Source organism: Amblyomma mixtum, chromosome 10 (assembly GCF_055824585.1).
Source record: "Amblyomma mixtum isolate Tamu chromosome 10, ASM5582458v1, whole genome shotgun sequence".
NCBI lineage: Eukaryota > Metazoa > Arthropoda > Arachnida > Ixodida > Ixodidae > Amblyomma > Amblyomma mixtum.
The window spans coordinates 131,239,281-131,265,120 of NC_143021.1; the positions used below are offsets into that span (position 1 = coordinate 131,239,281).

Here is a 25,840-nt window from a genome sequence, read left to right on the forward strand (position 1 = left end):
TCATAGAGCGAGTGGACCATCTATGGAGGCGCCTAATCACGTGATCGCAACTGGCCAATAGGCGGCGCGGCGGCGAAGAGAAAACAGCTGCGGTACTTTCAGAGTTCCAGTGACTTTAGCGCGCATGGGGTAAGCGCGCCACCGTGCGGCGAGAGGAGCGGTCGCACCGCTCTCTCAAATTACGTTCTCTCCGTGCGAATGGGATGGCCGGAGCAAAAGCGTGCTGCGATCGCGGAGGCCACGGTTTACAGCGCGCAGTTCTTCCGTTTGAGACCAGATGGCGCCACAGGTGCACTCGGAACACGGCGTCATTACTTGCCTCGTAAGTCGCCGGCGTGTACGCCCCGACGCAGCAGTGGAAATGTGGAAAGAGAAAATACATGCTCTGTTGTTGATTGCAAGAATTGCGACAAACAGTTAATGGGGCGGGATGGGATCGTTTGCTAGCTTCACGGAACCGACCTGCACAAGGGCGTACTGCCCCTAGCTGTTCGCGCCCGTTGGACATCCACCCTTTCCGAACGGGCGAACGCAACACACACGTTCGCCAGCGCTAGACAGCGAATATAGAAGGAAAGGTCTCGATCTTGGAAAATCTGCGAGGGTAAGTGCGCAACATAGCCGCATGAACAAGCTGTCCCGGGACCGAAACGTCACAAAAAAAAAACGACTTACGCTCCTATACCGCTAGTGCATATTGTGCAGTGCATAGCCGTGCGAGCGGACAACGCTTACCGTCAGTTCGTCTATTACACACTGTCTTGGTGCTACTGTTGAACTTCGCTCCAAGTAGCGCGGTTTTTGTGGACCACAATCGGAATAAAGCATTTGTGTTACGGCTGCTGTGCTCTGCGGTTGTCATTTCCTCGCGGTCCATGCGAGACAGTCACTAGAAGTAACTCCGGCTGATTACTTACAACCAACGAGACCTCGATCATTTTCATGACCGCATATCGAGCAAGGAGCGTACCACAATTTTATACTATGTGAGGCTGACATAAATGTGAACTTCTTGTAGTGAACGCTCTGCCATGCGCGCGTTATAACAGTTATATCGCGGAGTCCTTGTAAACGATTGCATGCAAACTTTGCGAAATCTGTTTGATGCATGGTACTGCTTACATGATTGGGTAACATTTGTTTGTTTATTTATTCTTGTAGCCTTCCTTTGTTTAGCAAACGAACAGAAAATATTTTAGGCTTCCTAAGCACCTTTAACAGGTTGTAAACAAATATGAGTACGATGTGCATGTGAGCGTTTTAGAGCAGCCTCCGCATGGATGTACACAATACGACAACGACCTGCGCAGCCGCAGGGTGATTAAACCTTCCTGTTTTAGATAATAACAATAAAAAAATATTAAGCAAAGCCTTCAGCGGCATTCAGGTGATCCACCCGTTGCCTCGAACAAGCGGAGAGCTCAGGGGCTCTCCGCGACATGAAGCCCGATCACGTTTTCACGCCTAAAGTGATCAAATGAGGGTTTTCACATGTCCTTCGAAGCTTCGGACCAACCACAGTGTCGTCTTCCCGCTCCTTTGCAATCGTATCAGCCGAAACACTGCCTGTCGGAACCGAAACATCAGACGCAGCAGCCGTCGCGACGAGGCGCACGCCGAGCGGTCAGGAGGCGAGTAATGGCGGCGTGATCACGTGATTCAAGATGGCAGCCCCCATGATACGCCGCTGTAAAGCGTCTATTGCCAGTTTGAGCAGCAGCACTCGCTTGCACGATAATTTTAGCCGAAACGAAAACTGTCGGCCTAGCTTGATTTTTATTAGCTTCCATCCGATTGTACTGCTTTTCTTTCGCAGTTTTCTTTTATCGAGCGAAACGGTGACAACACTCGGAGACATTCTATTTTATATCCCTTTCGCCCGTAGATAAAAATTAAGTTCAAACTGTGCGCCCAACCAATCAAAGAGGGTGGGGCCAATTTAGTTGCCACCTCATATCCACTGCCGAAAATCGCCGCAACGTTTCATCACAGTTAAGTTTTCCTCTCAATCTTGTAGAGGGAAATTGCGTCGATGATGATTATTGAAGGATGCTTCCACACTTCTGGTGAGGTTACCTTATTATTAACAATTCATAAAATAAAGAAAGATACAAGCAAGGAGAAAACTTATTGACATTTGATTGATTTGTAGCTTTACGAGATGAAACCGGTCCTCGGTCCCGCCCGAAACAGTTGGTTTTCAGCCCTATGTCCCCGCCCTCGTTGGGGGCAGTAACCGATCAGGTAACAGCTTAAAGGTGCACTGAAGAGGATTCTGAACATGTCTTTTTGCCGCGGGAACTTGATGTACACGTTCCCAGCATTCTTAGGAGCTGCGACTTATTGCCCTGTGTGGCCGATTTCCTCAATTAAATCTAATTAACGTCCGGCTCCCGCCTTTTTTTTTTTTAATTCGGCCTCATACGATGGGCGGAGTCTACCAACGCGTCGAGTGCCTTTCAGCCAGTTCCGTGGAGGCTTGCCGCTCCGTCATCGGCGGAGTAATACGTAGTAATACGCGGAGTGACTTTTTGAAAATGCGCACGTTGTTGGCCGAACTACGTTCAGCCATTTGTGTTTTTGTAAGCCGATGAGATGGACATCGACGATCTCACAGAGCTTGAAAGAGAGATTCTTCGGCGGACGGCAGATTTAGGCGCCATCTCTTACGATAGTACGCCTTTGCGCGATACGGCCGAAGATAGCAGCAGTGGCCATCCGTCCGGCCGTACCACGGACGAAGACTCGGACGCCAATGGCTCCGAGGACGGCTGGCAACGAGTGGGAAACGTGGACTGGTGAGTGATATGAACTCTATTATGCTCGCGGCACGCATCGCTGACATCCGTTTTCTGCGAAGGTGCCAGTGCGACGGCTGCGCTGCCATGCCGACAGCCATCGAGAACGTCTGCTGCCGGGAATGCCCGGCCGCCGTTAAAAAGCAGCCGGGACACAACTGCATCACAGCGCACCCCGAGTTCAGGTATCTTTGCCTGGACGAGGGTGTGCTGCAGCTTGCATATTTAAACATGCGGCATTACCGGCAGCCAGGCATGGGCGACACCGCGAACGAGTAAGTACAACTGCAAGCTTCACGGATTGCGTAATAACGCTACCGGTGCTAGCTCTTGCAACTACGTTTATTGACCACAGTGCGATCTAAAGCGCATACGCATGCGGTGCTGTTCTATTTAAAAAAAAACGAGAGAGAATGCCTAAAACTTCGTATACAGTGCGGAATCACGGTGTGCTATGGCCATAACCACTGCAAAAGACTGCAGCTGTCCACTGCGCAAACAAATGGGATCAGGATAGTTTGCACTGACAAAGCCCATTACTGTGCAGGAGACAGACTCATTCTCCTTTCAGGAATTAGATTACGAGCTATATAGCATAAGAAGCATGGAACCTTTTTTTACCTTACATGCTGTCATTTTCAGAAAAAGGAACCTTATTTACAGTTTCAGGAACGGCTGAAAATAAGGCAGACCTTATTGACTGCTAGTCTAATACATGTTCGGGTTCAGGTACGTCGGGATTTTGGCTGGTTTAAATTTATCTTTATTGCAGTTGGCAGCAACTGCTGAGCCAATTCGAAATTTCAAAGGAGATTGTCCTATCAGAAGTGGGCTTCTGGCACCTATATATATAAATTTCCTTAGTTGCAGTGATAACATAAATACTAGTGAGTGTGATGAAAAGTGTGCTTTTGGAGCATTTAGCAGAGTTGTAGAACTTGGTTCCCATATATGGAATTGTACATAGTGTATATTGCCGCCCAACACCTATCCTTTCTTACTATCGCTCCCCCCTTTCTTTCCCTCTCCCTGTCCTTTTATTCTCGCTAGCCGCAGCTCAGGTTTGGATGGCAGATGCCGCGGCTAGCAACATCGTTAGCTTCCATTGTTATTTTTTTTATTATCAATAAAGAGCCACTAGCAACAACAAGGGAGGTCAGCTTGAGACATCTAGAAAAGAGTGAACATTGGGCCTCAACCTTGGTGTGCATGCTTACTCAAGTCACCATTGTTTAGTGTAGTTACAGGAATGATTGTTTTTGGTTCAAATGAGTAAATATGCAGAACAGGCACTCTTCTGGCTGAATTAAAAAAATTAGGAGGCGGCTAGGGGTCAGAACATTCTGTCCCCTCCCGACTTGGATGCGCATCTGATCAACTTCATCCTGTGTACTGCTTGCTACATCTAATCATTGGCATTGTTTCAGGCACTACCGGTTTGCTGCCTACAGGCAGTGTGTGCTCTGGCTGTGGGGGCGGCTTGGGCGCCACAACAGAAGGCCCCTGCCCGCCTGCATGGTGAAGGCAATAAGGGCAAAATATCCTGGTGAAAACCATGTAGGTTTTCAGCTTGCAACTCCTTAAAGCGGGTAGACGACGACGACGACCAAGAGCGTGGGAAGAGTAGAAGACGACAACGAAGTTCGGACTGTGTTCTCGGTGCCGCTAGCAGCTGTTCTTTCCTATTTGTAAATATATTCTTTCCCGCAACATATTTGGTGGAGGTGCGGCTTTCCCCTACGTCTACCAACGACGGAGCTCCGCAGCGGCCGCCAGTTGCCTTCCCTCATCATGACCCAAGACGCCTCCCAGCAAACCTCAGCCCCGGCCATGACATCACTCGTTCTTTCTCCCCCTTGTGACCCTGGGACATTTTCTGGTACCGACAACACTGACGTCGACGACTGGATGAACATGTACGAGCGAGTGAGTACCTACAACCGCTGGGATCCGACCCTTATGCTTGCAAATGTAATATTCTACCTAAAAGACACTGCCCGGGTCTGGTATGAGACCCACGAAGACCATCTAACCAGCTGGGACGTGTGCAAAGAGAAACTCCGCGAATTGTTTGGACCGCCGCTCGGCCGAACACTTGCTGCTAAGAAGGACCTCGCCTCCCGAGCTCAAACATCTACGGAGTCCTATGTGTCGTACATTCAAGATGTGCTGGCCCTCTGTCACAAAGTTGACGCCAACATGCCCGAGTCTGACAAAGTCGGCCACGTGTTGAAGGGAATCGCCGACGATGCCTTCAACTTGCTCGTATACAAGAACTGCACTACAGTCGACGGAATTATTAAGGAATGTCGACGCTTCGAGGAAGCCAAAAGCAGGCGTATTAGCCAGCCGTACACACGCCTCCCCAACACGGCTGCGACTTCTTCATGTGAAGACCTGCGACACAGGGAAACTTCAGCGCCCCCAGGAAATGTGACCCGCATCATCCGACGCGAGCTCGAAGCTATGTCCCCTGCCCCCCTGCATCTACATGATGGCGACAACCGCTTGCCTACCATCTCTCTGGTACAAGCTGTCGTCCGCCAAGACTTTGCAAACCTTGGTTTCCAGCCCGTCAGCCCTGTACGGTCTTCACCACCACCCGAAATCACTGCGATTGCTCCTGGACGACCTTCGTACTTCACTCCACGTCGCCGAAACCCTAACGACTGGCGGACAACCGACGACAGGCCCATTTGTTTCCATTGCCACCGCATTGGCCACATCTCCCGCCACTGTCGAAATTATTGGTCCCGTCGCAGCACATACCGTCCTCTCAGCTGCCATCGCGACGACGAACAGCCCAGCCACTACACGCCCCCTCAAGCCCAGCACGGTGCTACAGTCGACGGCCAGATTCCCCGCTCCAGCCGCTCCCCGTCCCCCCTGCGTCGACAGTCTCGTTCGCCCCAACGCCGTCGCTCCTCTCCTGGCCCCTACGGACGCTCGCAAGCGGAAAACTCGACGCTGCAGTGTCTGGAGGTTATGCTGCAGTACAGCCCCAGTCCCAAAATCCTCGATTAGCCCTTCGTGCACACCATAATTTGCTCGCCATTCATGTCGATGGAGTGCCTGTGAGAGCCCTGATCGATACAGGCGCGCACGTATCCGTCATGAGTTCAGCCCTACGACGCCGCCTCCGAAAAGTACTGACCCCTGCACCCAAAGCCGTTCTCCGCGTTGCCGACGGCGGAACGCCTCATGTTGTTGGACTATGCACAGCCCGTGTGACCATATCCGGCCGCCATACATCCATTCTGTTCTCTGTTCTAGACCAGTGCCCTCATGAAGTCATTCTTGGCCTCGACTTCCTGTCTGAGCATTCAGCCCTCATTGACTGCGCCACTAATGTTGTTCAGCTTGACCTTCCTCTTTCTGCTGAGTCGCCGTCCCCAGTTATACACAGTCTTTGTGCTGTCGACTTTGTTCGTCTACCGCCTCAAGCCGCAACTTACATTTCTTTCTCATCTGTTCCCCCTGTACCTAATGGTCACTACGTAGTCACTGCGGAACTTGACGTCGCCCTGACGCGCAGCATTGCGCTTCCACACATTGTATTTACATTGTCGGCCAACCGCGCGTACCTTCCTGTCCTGAACTTTGGTTCATCCATCCAACCGCTCCCGCAAGGCATCTCACTCGCCACGCTGTGCCCTGCTGCCGAATGTGTGATATCAGTGGTGGACAGCTGCTTACCTTCCACTCAGCAATGCCGGTTGCCTGCGGCCCCATCAACAGCGAATCCAACGGACGACTACCCTGACATGATCGCTTCTGACCTACCGCCGATGCAAGCTCGCGATATTAGGTGCCTCTTATCATCTTTCCGCGACATCTTCGACTTTGATAGCCGTGTTTTGGCTCGGACCTCTGTGGTGACGCATCACATAAACACCGGTGATTCCGCTCCTCTCCGCAGACGTACGTACCGAGTGTCCAGCGCCGAACGCACCGTCATAAATCAAGAGGTGGACAAGATGCTCGCAAAAGACATCATCGAGCCCTCGTCAAGTCCTTGGGCTTCACCAGTCGTCCTGGTGAAAAAGGACGGCAGCTGGCGCTTCTGCGTTGATTATCGGCACCTCAACCGCATCACAAAAAAAGACGTATATCCACTCCCAAGGATCGATGATGCCTTAGATTGCCTCCACGGCGCCAAATATTTCTCTTCAATTGATCTTCGATCGGAGTACTGGCAAATTGCCGTTGATGAAAAGGACCGCGAGAAGACCGCCTTCGTGATGCCTGATGGCTTATACCAGTTTAAAGTCATGCCGCTCGGCCTCTGTAACGCCCCGGCTACCTTCGAACGAATGATGGACTCCCTTCTTCATGGCTTTAAATGGTCCACCTGCCTCTGTTACCTAGACGATGTTGTGGTTTTCTCGCCTACTTTTTCCACGCACCTCGAGCGCCTCTCCAATATTCTGACAGTGTTTCGTAACGCCAGACTTCAGCTGAACTCATCGAAATGCAAGTTCGGTTGTCGCCAACTCACTATTCTCGGACACCTCGTTGACGCTTCTGGTGTACGCCCAGATCCCATCAAAATTCAAGCTGTGAAGGACTTTCCTCTTCCAAGGTCGTCGAAAGATGTGCGCAGCTTTGTCGGCTTGTGCTCGTATTTTCACCATTTTATCAAAGATTTCGCCGGCATCGCTCGTCCCCTCACCGATCTTCTGAAGAACGACACCCCCTTTACCTGGGGCCCTGCTCAAGAGAACTCATTTTCATCCGTCGTCCATTTGCTGACCACTCCGCCATCTTAGCACATTTTGACCCGTCGTCTCCCACAGAGGTTCGCACCGACGCCTCCGGATATGATATGGCATCGGCGCCGTCCTAGCCCAACGTCAACAGGGTCAAGATCGAGTCATCGCTTATGCCAGCCGCCTACTTTCAGCCGCAGAGCAAAATTACACCATTACTGAGCGTGAGTGTCTTGCCCTTGTCTGGGCAGTAGCTAAATTCAGACCCTACCTGTTCGGCCCTTCATTCGCTGTTGTCACTGATCGCCACGCTCTCTGTTGGCTGTCTTCACTAAAAGATCCCACCGGTCGCCTTGGTCGCTGGGCATTGCGCCTCCAAGAATACTCATACTCCGTCGTGTACAAGTCAGGGCGCCATCACCAGGACGCTGAATGTTTATCCCGATACCCTGTGGAACCACCTGACCTAGAGGACGCAGAGACCCTGCCCTGCCTCTTAGCTATCTCTGATCTTGCCGATATTGCCAACGAACAGCGCCACGACTCATCTTTACGACCTATCTTTGATGGCATCCGTTCTGCAAACCGATCTCCGTCTCTGAACCTTTATGTGCTCCACAACGGCATTTTGTATCGCCGAAACCTACGCTCCGATGGCCCTCCGCTCCTGCTCGTGATACCCCAACGTCTACGCTCTTCTGTCCTGGAAGAACTGCACGATCTGCCGACAGCCGGTCACCTTGGCGTGTCCCACACGTACGCTCGGGTGCGGCATCGCTTCTTTTGGCCTGCTCTCTATCGTTCCGTCAAGCGTTACGTGGCCACTTGCGACCTGTGTCAACGTCGGAAAAGGCCCTCCACTTTGCCTGCCGGTCTTCTGCAACCCATCGACATACCTCCGGAACCTTTTCACCGTGTTGGCCTCGACCTTCTTGGCCCTTTTCCAACACGTCCCTCTCTGGCAACAAGTGGATCGCTGTCGCAACTGATTATACGACTCGGTACGCCATCACGCGTGCTTTGCCGTCCAGCTGCGCTACCGATGTCACCGATTTTCTTCTGCAAGACGTCACCCTTCACCACGGCGCCCCTCGTCAACTGCTCACCGACCCCGGTCATTTTCTATCCAGAGTAGTTCACGACATTCTTCGTTCGTGTGACACGCAGCACCAGCTCGCGACAGCTTACCAATGGGCTTACGGAAAGGTTCAACCGCACGCTCACCGACATGTTAGCCATGTACATATCGCCAGACCACCGAGATTGGGACGCAGCCTTGCCTTATGTGACATTTGCATATAACTCTTCCCTTCATGACAGAACTGGCTATTCTCCTTTCTACCTTTTGTTTTTGTTTGGTAGGCATCCCACCTTGCCTTTGGACACACTCATGCCGCCTTCTTCAGCCCCCACCACTGCTTACGCTCGGGACGCCATCTCCCAGGCCACGCTGGCGCGCCAAATAGCACGTAGTAGGCTCCAAGCCTCTCAAGTTTCCCAGAAGTCAGCCTACGACCGCCGTCACCAGGCCGTCGAATTTACCCCAGGATCACTCGTCCTTCTCTGGACGCCCTCTCGCAGCGTCGGTCTCTCCGAGAAGCTCCTTTCGCACTACCGTGGCCCTTACCGTGTCGTGTGCCGTGTTACCGACGTGAACTATGAAATTGCTCCCCTTGAAACCTCGCCATCGTCCTCTGGCGCCACCACCGACATCGTCCACGTCTGTCGCCTTAAACCTTATCACGACGCTCACACGTCGCCGCCCTAACGCCGAGACGGCGTTTCAGCAGCCGGGGGTCCTGAAGTGGGTAGACGACGACCAAGAGCGTGGGAAGAGTAGAAGACGACAACGAAGTTCGGACTGTGTTCTCGGTGCCGCTCGCAGCTGTTCTTCCCTATTTGTAAATATATTGAACCATTGAAATATATTGAAAAATAGTGAACCATTTCGCACCTCATTTTTGCTTCCAATGCGTCACAGCATTTACAGATTGCATGCAGACCATTTTTGGGAATGTGCTTAGTTTATTCAGTGTCTGTGTAGTAGTATGGACAAAGTCTCTGCCTGACAGGCAAGGACAAGCTCGTCCTTGTCATACCTCAGCACCATGAGAGGTTGCTCAACTACACTCACACTCACGGCCACTTGCACTCACTTACACTCATGTCCACTCGCATTCACAAGCACTCATTCACGTCCTCTCACACACTCGCACTAATGTTCACTCACATTCACAACCCGTCACCCAAACTCATGACCACTCACTCAACCGCACAAGCTTCGCTTGTGTGGTTGAAGAGCTAGGCCAAGTAGATCAGGCTCATTGCATGGGTCTGGCCCAATAAAAAAAATTATGGCCCGAGCAGAGCTCTACAGTGCATACGGCCGGCCATAGAAAAAAAAAACGAAGCGTCCACTGCAGTACTCGAGATCCCACCTTACGCTAGTTATTGCTGAGAAGTTGACAGTCGTGGTTTCAGCAGCAAGCATTGAAACTCTGTGTACAGAGCTCGAGCCGTGTAGGAGGCATGTCAACAGACATCTGCCTTTCTAGCTGTGGTAATGCGAAATTCGATAAAAGGATCGGACACAACTCGTATCGGTTCACTGCACCCGCGAACCTGCGCCCATGCCAACGGTGAACTAGTAAGGTGAACAACAACGAAATATTTCCATTCTCGCGCCAGCGTAATCCTCTGCGTCATTCGTAAATAGACACCGGTATGGTGCCTTATGCTACCTCGAGCGCCTTCGGCAGTGAATATGTAATTCCCTCAGCTATCAACAGAAAAAAAATAAGCACATGCAACAAACTTCACTGTCACGCGGCATTTGCCTCCAATCATGACCACTCATGCTCACAGACGCGAGTGAGGTGATAAGAGTGCACTCACGAGTGAGTGTGCCGACCCACAGTCCTTGTAAATCGTCCAAAGGTAGGCATCCTACGCACCCGAACATGGGATTTCAGCTTTCCACTGGCAGGATAAAGAACTGGATCACCTCATACCACATTTTTGCTTGCAGTGCATCAGAGCTTTTGCACATTGTAATTCATCCAGACCACTTTTTTTTTGGAATGTACTAAGCTTATTCAGTCTCCGTGTAGCAAAGACTTATTTGTAATTCAACTGCTCTATAAGAGTTGGTTTAAAAGGCTTACAGAACTGTGGTGGTGGACCAAAACTTTCAGACTTCAACTAACCTGCTGATACATGAACCAACAAGGTGTGAACCTTCCACATCTTCACAAAATTTTGTTCTGCAGCTCATCAAACTGCCATACACAACTGAATCGCAGGAAATGTATTTGCCTAGCAGCGTTTCAAAATCAGTAAGTTAGGTGGCTCCATTGCTCTTTTGCAGCATAATGTATAGCTCTGTATTTCAGCCATGCGGTAAAGTACGAAAAGATGCACAAAGCCACTCAGAATAGCAGTTGTAAAATAGTTTATTGACTTGCTTAGATGTATCTGCAGAATCCTTCCGGCACTTGGTAGGTGGCCGGGATCCTGCTCAAATCTGAATGCCTGTTGGTCCGCGGGTGCAAGCACCACTCTTATCACACTTGCCTCAATTGCTCCTCTGCCAGTCAAGGGGAATGTAACTGCAGGTGCACTGAATCAAAGTTTATTCCTGCTAACAGTGTCTTGCAAGTGACTGCACAAATTGCAGAGGAGAACGGCCAGACTGTGATAAGAGCATCCCTATCCGCCAACTGGGATACGCGCTCTCTAGCAGGCAGGTTCTGCCGAGAGAAAAATCTGTGTGATCTGGCTGAACCAGTCATTTTTCTGCAAAAGATGTTGGTTGCCAAGGTGACCATTCAACAAAGGATACGTGTCTTGGCATGTCCATACAATCTGGGGCCGGGTAGACAGGAACCTGGGAATCTGTAGCTGGTTGGACCTGCATGCAAGAAACTTGTAAAAGTATGTGCTGACAAGACGTTCATGTCGACCTCCGTTACAGTAAAGAGGAAACGCACATCTTGCTGCTCGTCAGACAGTTCAGACTTTCAAACACGCTGGATGTTGTCCCCCTCACCTTGGCGAAAGCCGATCGTTGGTGCTGGGAAAGCACTTATGCTGGCTTCTGATGCATCAGAGAAGGATCGCTGACTCTTGGCGCTGCCCATAACTTCCTTCTCAAACTTTCAGGTGCGCTCTGGAAAGGAAATTGGCGCATGATATTGTTCGAAAATACGCCCCGAATGTCATTCATGCAGAAGTTACACATGTTACTCACTGAAAGTTGGAAGTGTTTGCATGGGACACAGTGTGAGTGATGTCATTGGCAGCCATTGGTCCTCATTACACATGCAAAGTAGGATTCCGAGCCCTGCCACGAAGATGCTATGTCGGCCTCTGGTGCAGCAGAAGGGGGAACACACATCTTGCATTTCGTCTGACAGTTCAGACTTTCAAACACGCTGGATGTTGTCACCCTCACCTTGGCGAAAGCCGATCGTTGGTGCTGGGAAAGCACTTATGCTGGCTTCTGATGCATCAGAGAAGGATCGCTGACTCTTGGCGCTGCTCATAACTTCCTTCTCAAACTTTCAGGTGCGCTCTGGAAAGGAAATTGGCGCATGATATTGTTCGAAAATACGCCCCGAATGTCATTCATGCAGAAGTTACACATGCTACTCACTGAAAGTTGGAAGTGTTTGCATGGGACACAGTGTGAGTGATGTCATTGGCAGCCATTGGTCCTCATTACACATGCAAAGTAGGATTCCGAGCCCTGCCACGAAGATGCTATGCCGGCCTCTGGTGCAGCAGAAGGGGGAACACACATCTTGCAGCTCGTCTGACAGTTCAGACTTTCAAACACGCTGGATGTTGTCGCCCTCACCTTGGCGAAAGCCGATCGTTGGTGCTGGGAAAGCACTTATGCTGGCTTCTGATGCATCAGAGAAGGATCGCTGACTCTTGGCGCTGCTCATAACTTCCTTCTCAAACTTTCAGGTGCGCTCCGGAAAGGAAATTGGCGCATGATATTGTTCGAAAATACGCCCCGAATGTCATTCATGCAGAAGTTACACATGTTACTCACTGAAAGTTGGAAGTGTTTGCATGGGACACAGTGTGAGTGATGTCATTGGCAGCCATTGGTCCTCATTACACATGCAAAGTAGGATTCCGAGCCCTGCCACGAAGATGCTATGTCGGCCTCTGGTGCAGCAGAAGGGGGAACACACATCTTGCAGCTCGTCTGACAGTTCAGACTTTCAAACACGCTGGATGTTGTCGCCCTCACCTTGGCGAAAGCCGGTCGTTGGTGCTGGGAAAGCACTTATGCTGGCTTCTGATGCATCAGAGAAGGATCGCTGACTCTTGGCGCTGCTCATAACTTCCTTCTCAAACTTTCAGGTGCGCTCTGGAAAGGAAATTGGCGCATGATATTGTTCGAAAATACGCCCCGAATGTCATTCATGCAGAAGTTACACATGTTACTCACTGAAAGTTGGAAGTGTTTGCATGGGACACAGTGTGAGTGATGTCATTGGCAGCCATTGGTCCTCATTACACTTGCAAAGTAGGATTCCGAGCCCTGCCACGAAGATGCTATGTCGGCCTCTGGTGCAGCAGAAGGGGGAACACGCATCTTGCAGCTCGTCTGACAGTTCAGAGTTTCAAACACGCTGGATGTTGTCGCCCTCACCTTGGCGAAAGCCGATCGTTGGTGCTGGGAAAGCACTTATGCTGGCTTCTGATGCATCAGAGAAGGATCGCTGACTCTTGGCGCTGCTCATAACTTCCTTCTCAAACTTTCAGGTGCGCTCTGGAAAGGAAATTGGCGCATGATATTGTTCGAAAATACGCCCCGAATGTCATTCATGCAGAAGTTACACATGTTACTCACTGAAAGTTGGAAGTGTTTGCATGGGACACAGTGTGAGTGATGTCATTGGCAGCCATTGGTCCTCATTACACTTGCAAAGTAGGATTCCGAGCCCTGCCACGAAGATGCTATGTCGGCCTCTGGTGCAGCAGAAGGGGGAACACACATCTTGCATTTCGTCTGACAGTTCAGACTTTCAAACACGCTGGATGTTGTCACCCTCACCTTGGCGAAAGCCGATCGTTGGTGCTGGGAAAGCACTTATGCTGGCTTCTGATGCATCAGAGAAGGATCGCTGACTCTTGGCGCTGCTCATAACTTCCTTCTCAAACTTTCAGGTGCGCTCTGGAAAGGAAATTGGCGCATGATATTGTTCGAAAATACGCCCCGAATGTCATTCATGCAGAAGTTACACATGTTACTCACTGAAAGTTGGAAGTGTTTGCATGGGACACAGTGTGAGTGATGTCATTGGCAGCCATTGGTCCTCATTACACATGCAAAGTAGGATTCCGAGCCCTGCCACGAAGATGCTATGTCGGCCTCTGGTGCAGCAGAAGGGGGAACACACATCTTGCAGCTCGTCTGACAGTTCAGACTTTCAAACACGCTGGATGTTGTCACCCTCACCTTGGCGAAAGCCGATCGTTGGTGCTGGGAAAGCACTTATGCTGGCTTCTGATGCATCAGAGAAGGATCGCTGACTCTTGGCGCTGCTCATAACTTCCTTCTCAAACTTTCAGGTGCGCTCTGGAAAGGAAATTGGCGCATGATATTGTTCGAAAATACGCCCCGAATGTCATTCATGCAGAAGTTACACATGTTACTCACTGAAAGTTGGAAGTGTTTGCATGGGACACAGTGTGAGTGATGTCATTGGCAGCCATTGGTCCTCATTACACTTGCAAAGTAGGATTCCGAGCCCTGCCACGAAGATGCTATGTCGGCCTCTGGTGCAGCAGAAGGGGAACACACATCTTGCAGCTCGTCTGACAGTTCAGACTTTCAAACACGCTGGATGTTGTCACCCTCACCTTGGCGAAAGCCGATCGTTGGTGCTGGGAAAGCACTTATGCTGGCTTCTGATGCATCAGAGAAGGATCGCTGACTCTTGGCGCTGCTCATAACTTCCTTCTCAAACTTTCAGGTGCGCTCTGGAAAGGAAATTGGCGCATGATATTGTTCGAAAATACGCCCCGAATGTCATTCATGCAGAAGTTACACATGTTACTCACTGAAAGTTGGAAGTGTTTGCATGGGACACAGTGTGAGTGATGTCATTGGCAGCCATTGGTCCTCATTACACTTGCAAAGTAGGATTCCGAGCCCTGCCACGAAGATGCTATGTCGGCCTCTGGTGCAGCAGAAGGGGGAACACACATCTTGCATTTCGTCTGACAGTTCAGACTTTCAAACACGCTGGATGTTGTCACCCTCACCTTGGCGAAAGCCGATCGTTGGTGCTGGGAAAGCACTTATGCTGGCTTCTGATGCATCAGAGAAGGATCGCTGACTCTTGGCGCTGCTCATAACTTCCTTCTCAAACTTTCAGGTGCGCTCTGGAAAGGAAATTGGCGCATGATATTGTTCGAAAATACGCCCCGAATGTCATTCATGCAGAAGTTACACATGTTACTCACTGAAAGTTGGAAGTGTTTGCATGGGACACAGTGTGAGTGATGTCATTGGCAGCCATTGGTCCTCATTACACATGCAAAGTAGGATTCCGAGCCCTGCCACGAAGATGCTATGTCGGCCTCTGGTGCAGCAGAAGGGGGAACACACATCTTGCAGCTCGTCTGGCAGTTCAGACTTTCAAACACGCTGGATGTTGTCGCTCTCACCTTGGCGAAAGCCGATCGTTGGTGCTGGGAAAGCACTTATGCTGGCTTCTGATGCATCAGAGAAGGATCGCTGACTCTTGGCGCTGCTCATAACTTCCTTCTCAAACTTTCAGGTGCGCTCTGGAAAGGAAATTGGCGCATGATATTGTTCGAAAATACGCCCCGAATGTCATTCATGCAGAAGTTACACATGTTACTCACTGAAAGTTGGAAGTGTTTGCATGGGACACAGTGTGAGTGATGTCATTGGCAGCCATTGGTCCTCATTACACTTGCAAAGTAGGATTCCGAGCCCTGCCACGAAGATGCTATGTCGGCCTCTGGTGCAGCAGAAGGGGAACACACATCTTGCAGCTCGTCTGACAGTTCAGACTTTCAAACACGCTGGATGTTGTCACCCTCACCTTGGCGAAAGCCGATCGTTGGTGCTGGGAAAGCACTTATGCTGGCTTCTGATGCATCAGAGAAGGATCGCTGACTCTTGGCGCTGCTCATAACTTCCTTCTCAAACTTTCAGGTGCGCTCTGGAAAGGAAATTGGCGCATGATATTGTTCGAAAATACGCCCCGAATGTCATTCATGCAGAAGTTACACATGTTACTCACTGAAAGTTGGAAGTGTTTGCATGGGACACAGTGTGAGTGATGTCATTGGCAGCCATTGGTCCTCATTACACTTGCAAAGTAGGATTCCGAGCCCTGCCACGAAGATGCTATGTCGGCCTCTGGTGCAGCAGAAGGGGGAACACACATCTTGCAGCTCGTCTGACAGTTGAGACTTTCAAACACGCTGGATGTTGTCGCCCTCACCTTGTTTGGTATAGCCTCACTGGGGACCCAGGCTGAAGCGGGACCTCCTTGCTTCCACAAGGTCCTGAAGAGAAGGCCTTGTGAAGGCCGAGGTCATTGGTGCTGGGAAAGTACTTGTGTTGGCCTCTGATGCATCAGAGAGAGATTGCCGGAGCTCGCTGCTGCTGATAACGTCTTTTACAAGCTTTCCGACATACTCTGGAAATGAAATCTTCACATTACTTCATTCCAAAAGGCTCCCCTCAAGTCACTCATTTGGGATGAAGCATAATACTTACTGTAAGTGGTAGCTGTTTTGATGGGGCACACTGTGTGATGGCCCTTTCGCGCCTTGGTAGTCTTCATCATCCAGCGTGAATTGCCTTCCTTTGTCTTCGCCTGGGACCGGTCTGCATTTTCATTGAAGTGGAGGATGGCAAGCTGCGTCCTGTAAGTTGAGGATATCGCATCGGATGGCAATGCTGCCTAATGATCTGGAGTACGTGGATGTGGTTACGTGCTCACTCTTGGAATAAACCAACTGCCTTTAGACACAGGACAGAACTACAATATAATATTACCTTGCGAGCATCCCTGCTGGAGAAAATGCCATAGACTTTGGCCCGAAGTCAATCAAGACGCTGTGGAATGCCTCCAGAGCAAACGTTTGGCCATGGGGGGACATCTGTGTGATATCCTTGAGGAGACGCTTGTCCTCAGTGATGTGCTTGAATTGCTCGTATGCCTGGGACTCTTGAGGAAAAGGTATGCTTTAAAACAAGTTCTTTAGACAAGGGCAAAAACCACTCACTGGGGTCCATCCAAACTCTTGTCTCCTCTGGCATGTCGCTGTGGAGACACCTTGGGTACAGTCCGCCATGTCCAGAGTGCTGGTTGATGACGTGATTTTTCATACTCCGCCAGATGTCGACGACCAGCTCTGCATTGCCCCCTCCAGCGCGGGCTGCCCAGTACATGTGGTTGGTAGTTGACTGAATCCAGAGGTCCAGCTCCTTGCATCCAGCCCGCTTGCTTGCCGCAGCTAGCTTTTTCTTGACACCTTAATTTTAAAAAGGCATATCAGGGAAGCCTGCAGCACATTCTGTGCAAGCAAGCATCTTTTCAATCATGCTCTCAACTTTCTTACCTTTTGAGATGTGCCAAATGTCAAAGTAGTGCTTGATCTTGGGTTCACGGGTCTGCATGTGCTTTCGTATGGCAGGGTGACGGTCAGTTGTGAGAGACCGGATCTTGATACCTGTGTTATGCATTGTCGGTGGGATAACGATAAATTGTCTACCATATAAACCTTTGTGGCATGCCATACATTTCTCCTTGAAGAATTCCAGCTGCTTGATTAGGCCTTCCTTCTCCATGTTCACGCTGGCCATTGCCTGCTCCGACTGCATGAAGACGGGTTTCAAACATTACATTCCTGTATTTCCACTCTACTTACCAACGGCTTACATAAATATTTATCACTGAATTACTGCAACAACTTTCCACAGACGTGTCTACTGACCTCCCCCAGCTGGACCTGGACCGAGTGAAGAATTCTGTTGATCTGCTCAACATGCGTGGTGTATGTCAGGAACTTGGCAGAAAACCCCGGGGGAGTCAAATCGTCCATCACCGGTGACATCAACCTCTTGGTTGTTCAACTGGTCCATGAGTTCAGCTTGTTCTTGTAGCCAGATCTGTTCAAATGTTATTCCATTTCTTGACTAGCCCAGTGTAAAATTACAACTTAGTTTGATTGTGCACTACTGCAGCGGTAGTTACTACAAAATAACAAAAAAGTGATGTCAGGAGAAGTGTTCGTTTAATCTGAACTTCATTTCTGCCTTCTGGCTAACGAGAATTGAACTTTTTTGAAAACATCTGGTCAAGCTGGGGTAAATATATCAGTATGGTTTGTTGGTCACCTTTTCTATCGCAGGAAAAAGGAGGGCATCCTGATAGTTGTAGAAGGTCCGGTCACTTGGGACCTGCACATTCATGTGGCGCAGCATCCTCAGTGTGGAAGCTACATTTGCTCCTGAAAAGAGGAGGTGGCTGGACAGCAGAAGGTTTCCTGCTGCCCTTCCATTGATGACAGGCTGGCTGTTCCACGTCCGGACATGCTCCAGAGGACAGATGCTGATGACATTGATGAGGCTGCCTTTGGTGGTAATGGTGGTTTCACAAGGCCTCGAGCACTCTGGGCATGTCTGGAACAGCTCCCTCAGACAGCTCTCAAAGACCAAGAACTGCCGTTCTTCTTCTGGGGGGGCCGGTGTACTCTCTGCGGATGACTCACTGGAATCAGAATAGTGCCAACTGTTCGGCCCAAAACCCATGCAGCTGTGAAGAGCCCACCTTTCGGTATCGTCATGGTAGGTTGGAGAGTAGCTGGAGTCAGAGTCTAGCCTGTCACCCTGTGGAGATGTGCAGTCAAGTGGATCACTGCTGCATGTTGCCGGGACGAAGGGTGGAAGCAGCAAGGGCTCCTCTGTGACACGGCCAGGAGAAGTCGCAGCTGGCGTCACTGTAGGGAAACAAATATTCATCCACACAGAATGGACGAAATGCAATAAGGACTTACAGACAGCTTCAGATCTAGTGCTGTGTTCGACAGAACCATTGTCCTGGTACGGACCACTGCTGGCTGCAGCTGTTGAAAGCCTTGCCTCAGAGGGATCTGGTTGAAGATCCTTGCTCTGAAAGATGGTTGTACAAAGGCCGATCAGTCACTTCGGTTTACAAAGCTGGAGGTGGTGCAACATAGCATTTCAGGATTGCTCTACATTCCATGCCTTCACTATAAATACTCCGATTTGGGAACTTGATTAGTTTCTATCGGGTGCACGGCATCGTGAATCACAGCATTTACAACCAAACGCCATGTCTGCGCGAAATTTGAGCGCGAACAATGCACCGTTTTAGCCGGCGGAAGCATTGTACGGCGCGCGTAAAATTGCCGAACAAGCTGTATATCAAAGTTTCTAAGCTTATTTAGCCGACCCCACACTTACGAACGCGAAGCACGGAACACTGTTACTTCTTTCGCTTCTGCAAATGATGACCATTCGCGTCATGATACAGCCACGTAACTTTTAGAACAAACTATATCTTCAGCCTGACGCATGTTTGAGTCAGCGATCCTACAGAACGACACTGTCGAGCCATGCTAAGAAAATTAATTCATAGAAATACTTACCAGTACTCTTTGGCGCTTCGGGGCTTGTTGCTCGGTTCCATCGACGACGGGAAGTCGAAGCGTGGGCATAGCGTTCCAACGCAGGCGAGAGTGACTCACGTCGGGCCGATGGAAAGCGCTTATCTCGAAGTGTTCAGAGCAGAAGCGGACACACTTTGGTAGCGTCTCGGTGTTATCGAGCCCCGCGCAACGTAGCCATGCACTACGTCGCGGTTCGTCCTTAGGCAAGGCGAACAAACGTAGGCCCTTGTGCCAATTTTTCTTAGTCCGATGAGGGCACAACCTCACCGCACAAACGTCCGGCATCGCGAAAATATCACTCGCGAACCGAACAACACTCGCAACAAAACGCGATGGCGTCCCACAGATCACACGAAAAAGTGTAGATCCAAGGATGTCGCAGGATAGCAAAAGTAGGAAGTGGGGCACACAGGACCTTCTGGGAGTAAGGACCGCGTGCACCAACAACCGACAAGTAAAAGAAGCGAGGCGAGCGCTTCCTCGGAGCAGGCCGAAGCCACCGCGGTAGGGCGCATCACTCCTATGGCAGCAGACGAGGAGAAAACATAGTCCGGCTGCTTCGGGCTTGTTTTTTTTAGTGATACGCTCTATGAACCACAACTATGTCGCGGATTTATCAAATTATTGTATCCTGCGTGTCCAGAAAGAGTAATAGAAATTAGTTCGATTATTTTCGCGGTTTTCATTTCACTTCAGTCAAGTCACTGGCGAAAGCAAATAGTCCGCGCGTAATTTTATTTCTGTTGGCTTATTTTGCGGCTATATTATCTACGAATGCAACTACTTATTCACGGAAACTTAAAAAACAAAATAAAGCCAAAGCAAAGCCTCCACAGAGCTGACTGAAAGGCACTCGACGCCTTGGTAGACTCCGCCCATCGTATGAGGCCGAATTCAAAAAAAAAAAGGCGGGAGCCGGACGTTAATTAGATTTAATTGAGGAAATCGGCCACACAGGGCAATAAGTCGCAGCTCCTAAGAATGCTGGGAACGTGTACATCAAGTTCCCGCGGCAAAAAGACATGTTCAGAATCCTCTTCAGTGCACCTTTAAATATCCACCCAATGCATCATTGGGGAACGGAAATCATCAACAATTGGGAAAGGACGACAGCCAGTATATTTTGGAAAGAAAATAACTCATGTCGATACAGGCTGTATAAATATGTGCACTTTATTCCATCCAGAATTCAGAGGATTCTCCCTTCCTCCCGCGACCTTTGCGAACGTTCTCGCATTACCACGGTGCAGGTTGCTTCAACGTCTTGTAAACCCAGGTTCGAGGAAAGTCACCTCAAGACCCATCTTTTCAGTACCGTCACTTAGAAACTGTCTGCCTGCCTGCAGCTAGCCTGACAATGTCCAGTTGACCGCGCCTCAAGCTGTCAATGCGCTCCGCCATAGACATCGGACAAAAGCCACGCGACGCCGATCCGCCTTGCCACAAGAACGTGCACAGTGGGATGCGGCCTGACGTGTACGTGGTAGTTGTGGTAGTGGTTTATTTAAAAAAATAAAAAAGTGAAGCAAAAGAGTGTTGCCGGCCGCGGCAATTGCTATCTAATATCTTAAGCACCCGAGCTGCAGCCGGCGGAAATGAAAGGGAAAGGGGGATGATAGTGAGGAGAAGTATAGACGGGAGCGACAGCAAGAAAGGACAGGGGAGAGCTTTGTACACTATTTACAAAATACACAAGTAATCAAGTTCGCGCCGCTCGCGCGCTAATGTCCAAGCATTGTGCGAAAATAAGTGCGCGCGAGCGGCCACTGCGCACGATCACAAAAGATGTAAACTCTATGTACATAGCCGCGCGCACGTAGCGTCCTGTCTCGGACTAATCGCGCGCGCGACACACTGTCCCGCAGGGGATTGGACCTTTCCCGTATTCTCGGAATCCTCCGCTGTGCGGCTCCCCTTATCCCACGGGGCAGCGTGTTTGACTCACCCGCTTCTCTGCAGTTGTCCAGATTTCAGAACAACAACAAAAAACTCAATGGACATTCCTGTATCGCTAACCCGGACGCGACAGACAATGCACAGCACCAAGAACTTCACTGTCATCATCGACTGGAAAGAACCATTTCTGGCAGAAATTAAAACGTAAAATATTACCATTTTGGATATCTCTTTGAGCGTCAAAGGCACCACCATGCCTGATGCTATGCACACAAAAAATAAAATCTCTGGCTCTCCCGTAACCGAGAGTAGAGTAAGCATGAAATGTTTACGAGCCTAGTGTCATCTCGGTGGACACCCGAACCGCACTGTACAGGAAGGGAGGAACTACAGGAAGGGAGGAACGCCACCACCCGTTCAGCGCGATGCCTTGCCATTTGAACGAACGCAAGGTTTTTTTGAGGAAAGGAAATGGCGCAGTAATTCTCTGCCATCTCGGTAGACACCCGAACTACACCGTAATGGAAGGGAGGAACGCCACCACCCGTTCGGCGCGATGCCTTGCCCTTTGAACGCAGCGCTTTTCCCCCGGGCCCCTGTGCGCCTGCGCGGCTTTGCTTCGATGCGCGAAGCACCTAAGAGATCACGTATGACAACGAAGTGTATCGTGGCATTTATGTGCTTTTTGCACGCGTTATTAGAAATCGGAAATTATAATTCCGTGCATTATCAAACGCACAGCGACTGATATCTTGATAAACATTGAGAAGGCACTGGCAGCAGTTATTTTTTGTGACTCCTTTGGAGACCAACCGGCGCTTGCATGCCGGTCGCGTAGGAGGGCTTGCAGAGTCTCGTTAAATCTCGTTAAGTCTCGTACGGTGCCCGGATGTTCTCGTTTCAGAGCCCGGATAAGTGGATTTCAGTGCCCGGATGATGGGTCTCGGCGTGACGTCACCACACTGCCGACAACGGGGGGCTGAAAGCATTTCATGCTTAAAAATCTCTGCCTCTCCCGTAAACGAGAGTAGAGTAAGCATGAAATGTTTACGGGCCTAATGTCATCTCGGTGGACACCCGAACCGCACCGTACAGGAAGGGAGGAACGCCACCACCCGTTCAGCGCAATGCCTTGCCACTTGAACGCAAGGTTTTTTGAGGAAAGGAAATGGCGCAGTAATTCTCTGCCATCTCGGTGGACACCCGAACCGCACCGTAAAGGAAGGGAGGAACGCCACCACCCGTTCGGCGCGATGCCTTGCCCTTTGAACGCAGCGCTTCTCCCCCGGATCACGTATGACAACGAAGTGTAACGTGGCATTTATGTGTTTTTTGCACGCGTTATTAGAAATCGGAAATTATAATTCCGTGCATTATCAAACCCACAGCTCCAATGATATCTTGATAAACATTGAGAAGGCACTGGCAGCAGTTATTTTTTGTCTCATTTGGAGACCAACCGGCGCTTGCATGCCGGTCGCGTAGGAGGGCTTAGAGAGTCTCGAGTCTCGTTAAGTCTCGTACCGGTCTCAGAGTGAAAGAGTATCTGTTCTCGCTTCGGCGAGCGCGGCTTCGGCCGCTTCTTTTTGAGCAGCGACCGCTCCGGCGGTCGCAGTTGTTGCTGCGACGCGCGTCTTTTCTTTCCTTTACTTCTTTTCTCTGCTCTTTTAACTCTCCTCTATCTGCACGTGGCAGCGGTGGTGACTTGGCTCGAGCCAGTAGCAGGCCCGTGCAATTTCCTCTTCATCCTTCTCTCAGTCACAACAACAACAACAACAAGTCTCGTACGGTGCCCGGATGTTCTCGTTTCAGAGCCCGGATGACTGGAATTCAGTGCCCGGATGAGTGGATTTCAGTGCCCGGATGACTGGAATTCAGTGCCCGGATGAGTGGATTTCAGTGCCCGGATGAGTGGATTTCAGTGCCCGGATGACTGGAATTCAGTGCCCGGATGAGTGGATTTCAGTGCCCGGATGATGGCTCTCGGTCTCGGCGTGACGTCACCACACTGCCGACAACGGGAGCTAAAAGCATTTCATGCTTAAAAACAGCATGCTTAAAGGGACACTGAGGAGAAATTGAAGTTGACTTGCATCGACAGAATACCAGCTCCTGATTACAAAAACGCCATTCATACTGACAACAAAGCTCCTGTAACATAGAAAAGAGCAAGAACCAAAATACAGGTATCGCCGCCACAGGCCAAACTCGCAAGTACAAGCTTCATGGCGTCATAGAAAAAAACAGTGTTGCTAGAACCAATAGTTCTAGCAACACTAGGACACGAGAAGGTACGAATCACTGGGGCGCAGCAAATGCATGCGCAAATCTCCTTGACGTCGCCAGATGGCGCCACGTACCCGATAGCTACGCGCGCTCCTGCAGCGCCGGGACCAATCAGCGCTTGCTCTCAGCGGTATGTGGGCTCCCGGTATTCCGCTAACGGTAACAAGGTACACGGTACGCTAAAGGCGTCTATTTGCGAGAACTTCGTTGACGACTTCGAGAACGGGAACCATTGTAACGCTGGCAAAACGCCGGTGCAAATGTAAACGAAGCGACGGCCGCAATAGCCGATAGATGCCTTCAACGTGCGGCCGGCGGTAGCTTTCTTTTCGGCTGCTACTGGGACGCACTGCTGGCCGCCAGAAATCACGGAGTCTGCGTTACGTCATGTGAATGTCATGTTTCACGTCACTTAGTTCTGTGTCGTCATAGCAGAATCCCAAGTTTGAATCAGAGCGGCGGGAAAAACTATTTCAACTTCGAATCCAAATTTCTTAGAAATAAATGCATCTTTCGCTGCCGGCCAAGTGGCAACAAAGCCATGAAATGCCGAACTATCGGATTTTGCTATAAAAAAAAATATTAATAGAGCTCTCCTCAGTGTCTCTTTAATTTGCGACGCTGGGCTCCTTCAGGTACATGGCAGAAACAAGAACCCTCTTGCGTTGCCGAAAAGCGCACTTCGTTTTCGCACGGGTCCGGCCCAATGAACAAATTACAACCAGAGCAGAGCTCTGCAATGCGCACAACTGGGCACATAACTAAACGTCCACTGCATGAGATCGAGCCGTGCGGGGAGCGTGGCAAGAGACATCTAGCTATATTCTCAGGACTGGCAATGCGAAGTTCGACAAAGGATCTCACAAAATTCGTAGCAGGTGATTGCGTTCGCGAAGGGCCTGCCCCGGTGCCGACGGTGAACTGCCAGAGCAACGAAAGATTGTCGTTCCCGTGCCAGCGGAATCCACTGCTTCGGTTGTCCAAAGACATCGGCAGATGCCTTATGCTGCCTCGAGCGTCCTCAGTAGTGAATATTTGCTTCCCTCAGCTGTCGACAACGTGAAAATAGCTGAGCGGGTATCGTTGTGCCGAAATATACGCGTCCGACTTTGCTGTCGCGTCCACCTACCACTCTCATCCACTCATAAATCATGTCCACTCTCCTCTACTCGCGCTCACATCCACTCACTCGCACTCATCTCCACTCGCACTCATGACTACCCACACTCGCATCCACTCACACTAACGATGAGTGAACTCATGAGTGAGTGTGCCGACCTATGCCGATTCGCTGTAGAGGTGATTCGTTTGATCACATAGCTCGCTGTTGTGTGCCGAATGTTCAGTCCTCGGAAGCGCTTATTGAGTCGTAAGCTCTGCACTCATGAGACGTGAAGTGGATGCATTTTAAGAACGGAGCGGACTTTCCCCCTAAAAGGAAGCCCTTCTAGCGAATGGCGTAGGCCGATTCTCATGACCCTGCAATAGCCTGACAACGCAGGCAGCCTTGCCACAATTGGGAGGGGGTCTGTCCCAGACCATGCAGGGTAGGGATTTTTCATCTACCACTCCCTGCTTTGTCACACTAGCAGGGTTTCCATATGGATTACAGAGAATGCGAGATCATAATAGCGCTGCTAGCGATTGCCGGCTTTCTCTGCGTGCGCTACGTTCTATTTTTTTTTAGTGAGCGTTGCAGTAGCGCGCTTGTCTTCAGCTCCATTAGGCTAATGTATTGCTTTCATCATCATCAGCTCGACTACGCCCACTGCAGGGCAAAGGCATGCCCCATTTTCCGTTGCCAGCTACGGCCTCCGTATCCCCGCAAACTTCTTGATCTCAACCACCGACCTTACTTTCCGCAGCCCTCTGGTACCCTTGCCTTCTCTTCTGCCTTTGCATTGCATGCCCAGCCCAAGCCTATTTCTTCCTCTTGCATTCGACTAAGATGCCAGTAACCCGCGTTTGTTCCCTCACCAACTCTGCCCGCTTCCAGGCTCTTGACGTCGCATCTATCATTTTTCTTTCCATACAATGCTGCGTTGTCCACTACGTGGGGTACTAATTTACTAGTATTATTCTTGTATTATGAGTCGCAGGCAGCGCCTGAGGGGCAGTTGTAGCAATTGCTTTTCATTTCATGTGGACTCTTAATGACCGTGGCAATCCTTGCAACTTCTGTGCTTTAGGACAGCATACATTCTTGTGCACTGCTGTTTCTTTTTTCCTCTCATTACCCGTGAACCCGCACAACACAGGTCACTAGTATCTCGTATGCCACACCTGTGCTGCACAGGTGTGGCATACGAGATACCATTGACGTGCGGAGAAGCCTATGTGGGCCAAATAAGGTGGTGCATTATTGACCGTGCTGCTGAGTATGCACGATCTCTAAAAGGAGGCAAAGGGCATTACATAAGGAGAGGCAACAAGTGATATAAAAGAAGCATA

General features: G+C 50.3%; 1 protein-coding gene, 1 long non-coding RNA gene and 1 pseudogene across 4 annotated transcripts; 1 reads left to right on the forward strand and 2 right to left on the reverse strand.

The window, feature by feature from the left end:
- The first annotated feature begins 2,315 nt into the window (after positions 1 to 2,315).
- On the forward strand, positions 2,316 to 5,220 carry LOC149326961 (uncharacterized). Of its 2 annotated transcripts, XM_089565164.1 has the most exons (3): positions 2,316 to 2,798; positions 2,861 to 3,073; positions 4,226 to 5,220. In XM_089565164.1, the coding sequence occupies exons 1-3, from the start codon at positions 2,596 to 2,598 to the stop codon at positions 4,380 to 4,382; spliced, it is 573 nt and encodes a 190-aa protein (XP_089421290.1). In that variant the 5' UTR covers positions 2,316 to 2,595; the 3' UTR covers positions 4,383 to 5,220. The 2 variants fall into 2 exon arrangements, with proteins under 2 accessions (XP_089421290.1, XP_089421291.1); XM_089565165.1 differs by lacking the exon at positions 4,226 to 5,220 and having other exon boundaries at positions 2,861 to 3,192.
- A 5,721-nt stretch (positions 5,221 to 10,941) lies between these two features.
- Positions 10,942 to 11,591, reverse strand: LOC149326962 (uncharacterized). Its single transcript, XR_016286566.1, has 2 exons — positions 11,497 to 11,591; positions 10,942 to 11,417 (listed from the first exon to the last, which is right to left on the reverse strand). It is a non-coding gene; the product is annotated as an uncharacterized LOC149326962 (long non-coding RNA).
- Positions 11,592 to 16,188: 4,597 nt separating this feature from the next.
- LOC149326963 (uncharacterized) lies at positions 16,189 to 19,871 on the reverse strand (annotated as a pseudogene). The gene is made up of 10 exons (XR_016286542.1): positions 19,187 to 19,871; positions 18,572 to 18,686; positions 18,346 to 18,514; positions 17,913 to 18,285; positions 17,510 to 17,684; positions 17,315 to 17,390; positions 17,135 to 17,245; positions 16,799 to 17,047; positions 16,569 to 16,740; positions 16,189 to 16,435 (listed from the first exon to the last, which is right to left on the reverse strand). The product of XR_016286542.1 is annotated as an uncharacterized LOC149326963 (transcript).
- Between the last annotated feature and the right edge of the window lie 5,969 nt (positions 19,872 to 25,840).

Bases quoted from the DNA above. Each gene is read 5' to 3' on its own strand.
- LOC149326961 (XM_089565164.1), top strand. From the start codon at position 2,596: ATGGACATCGACGATCTCACAGAGCTTGAAAGAGAGATTCTTCGGCGG. The intron at 2,799-2,860 runs GTGAGTGATATG...TTTTCTGCGAAG, and splicing joins CGAGTGGGAAACGTGGACTG to GTGCCAGTGCGACGGCTGCG. The intron at 3,074-4,225 runs GTAAGTACAACT...GCATTGTTTCAG, and splicing joins ATGGGCGACACCGCGAACGA to GCACTACCGGTTTGCTGCCT.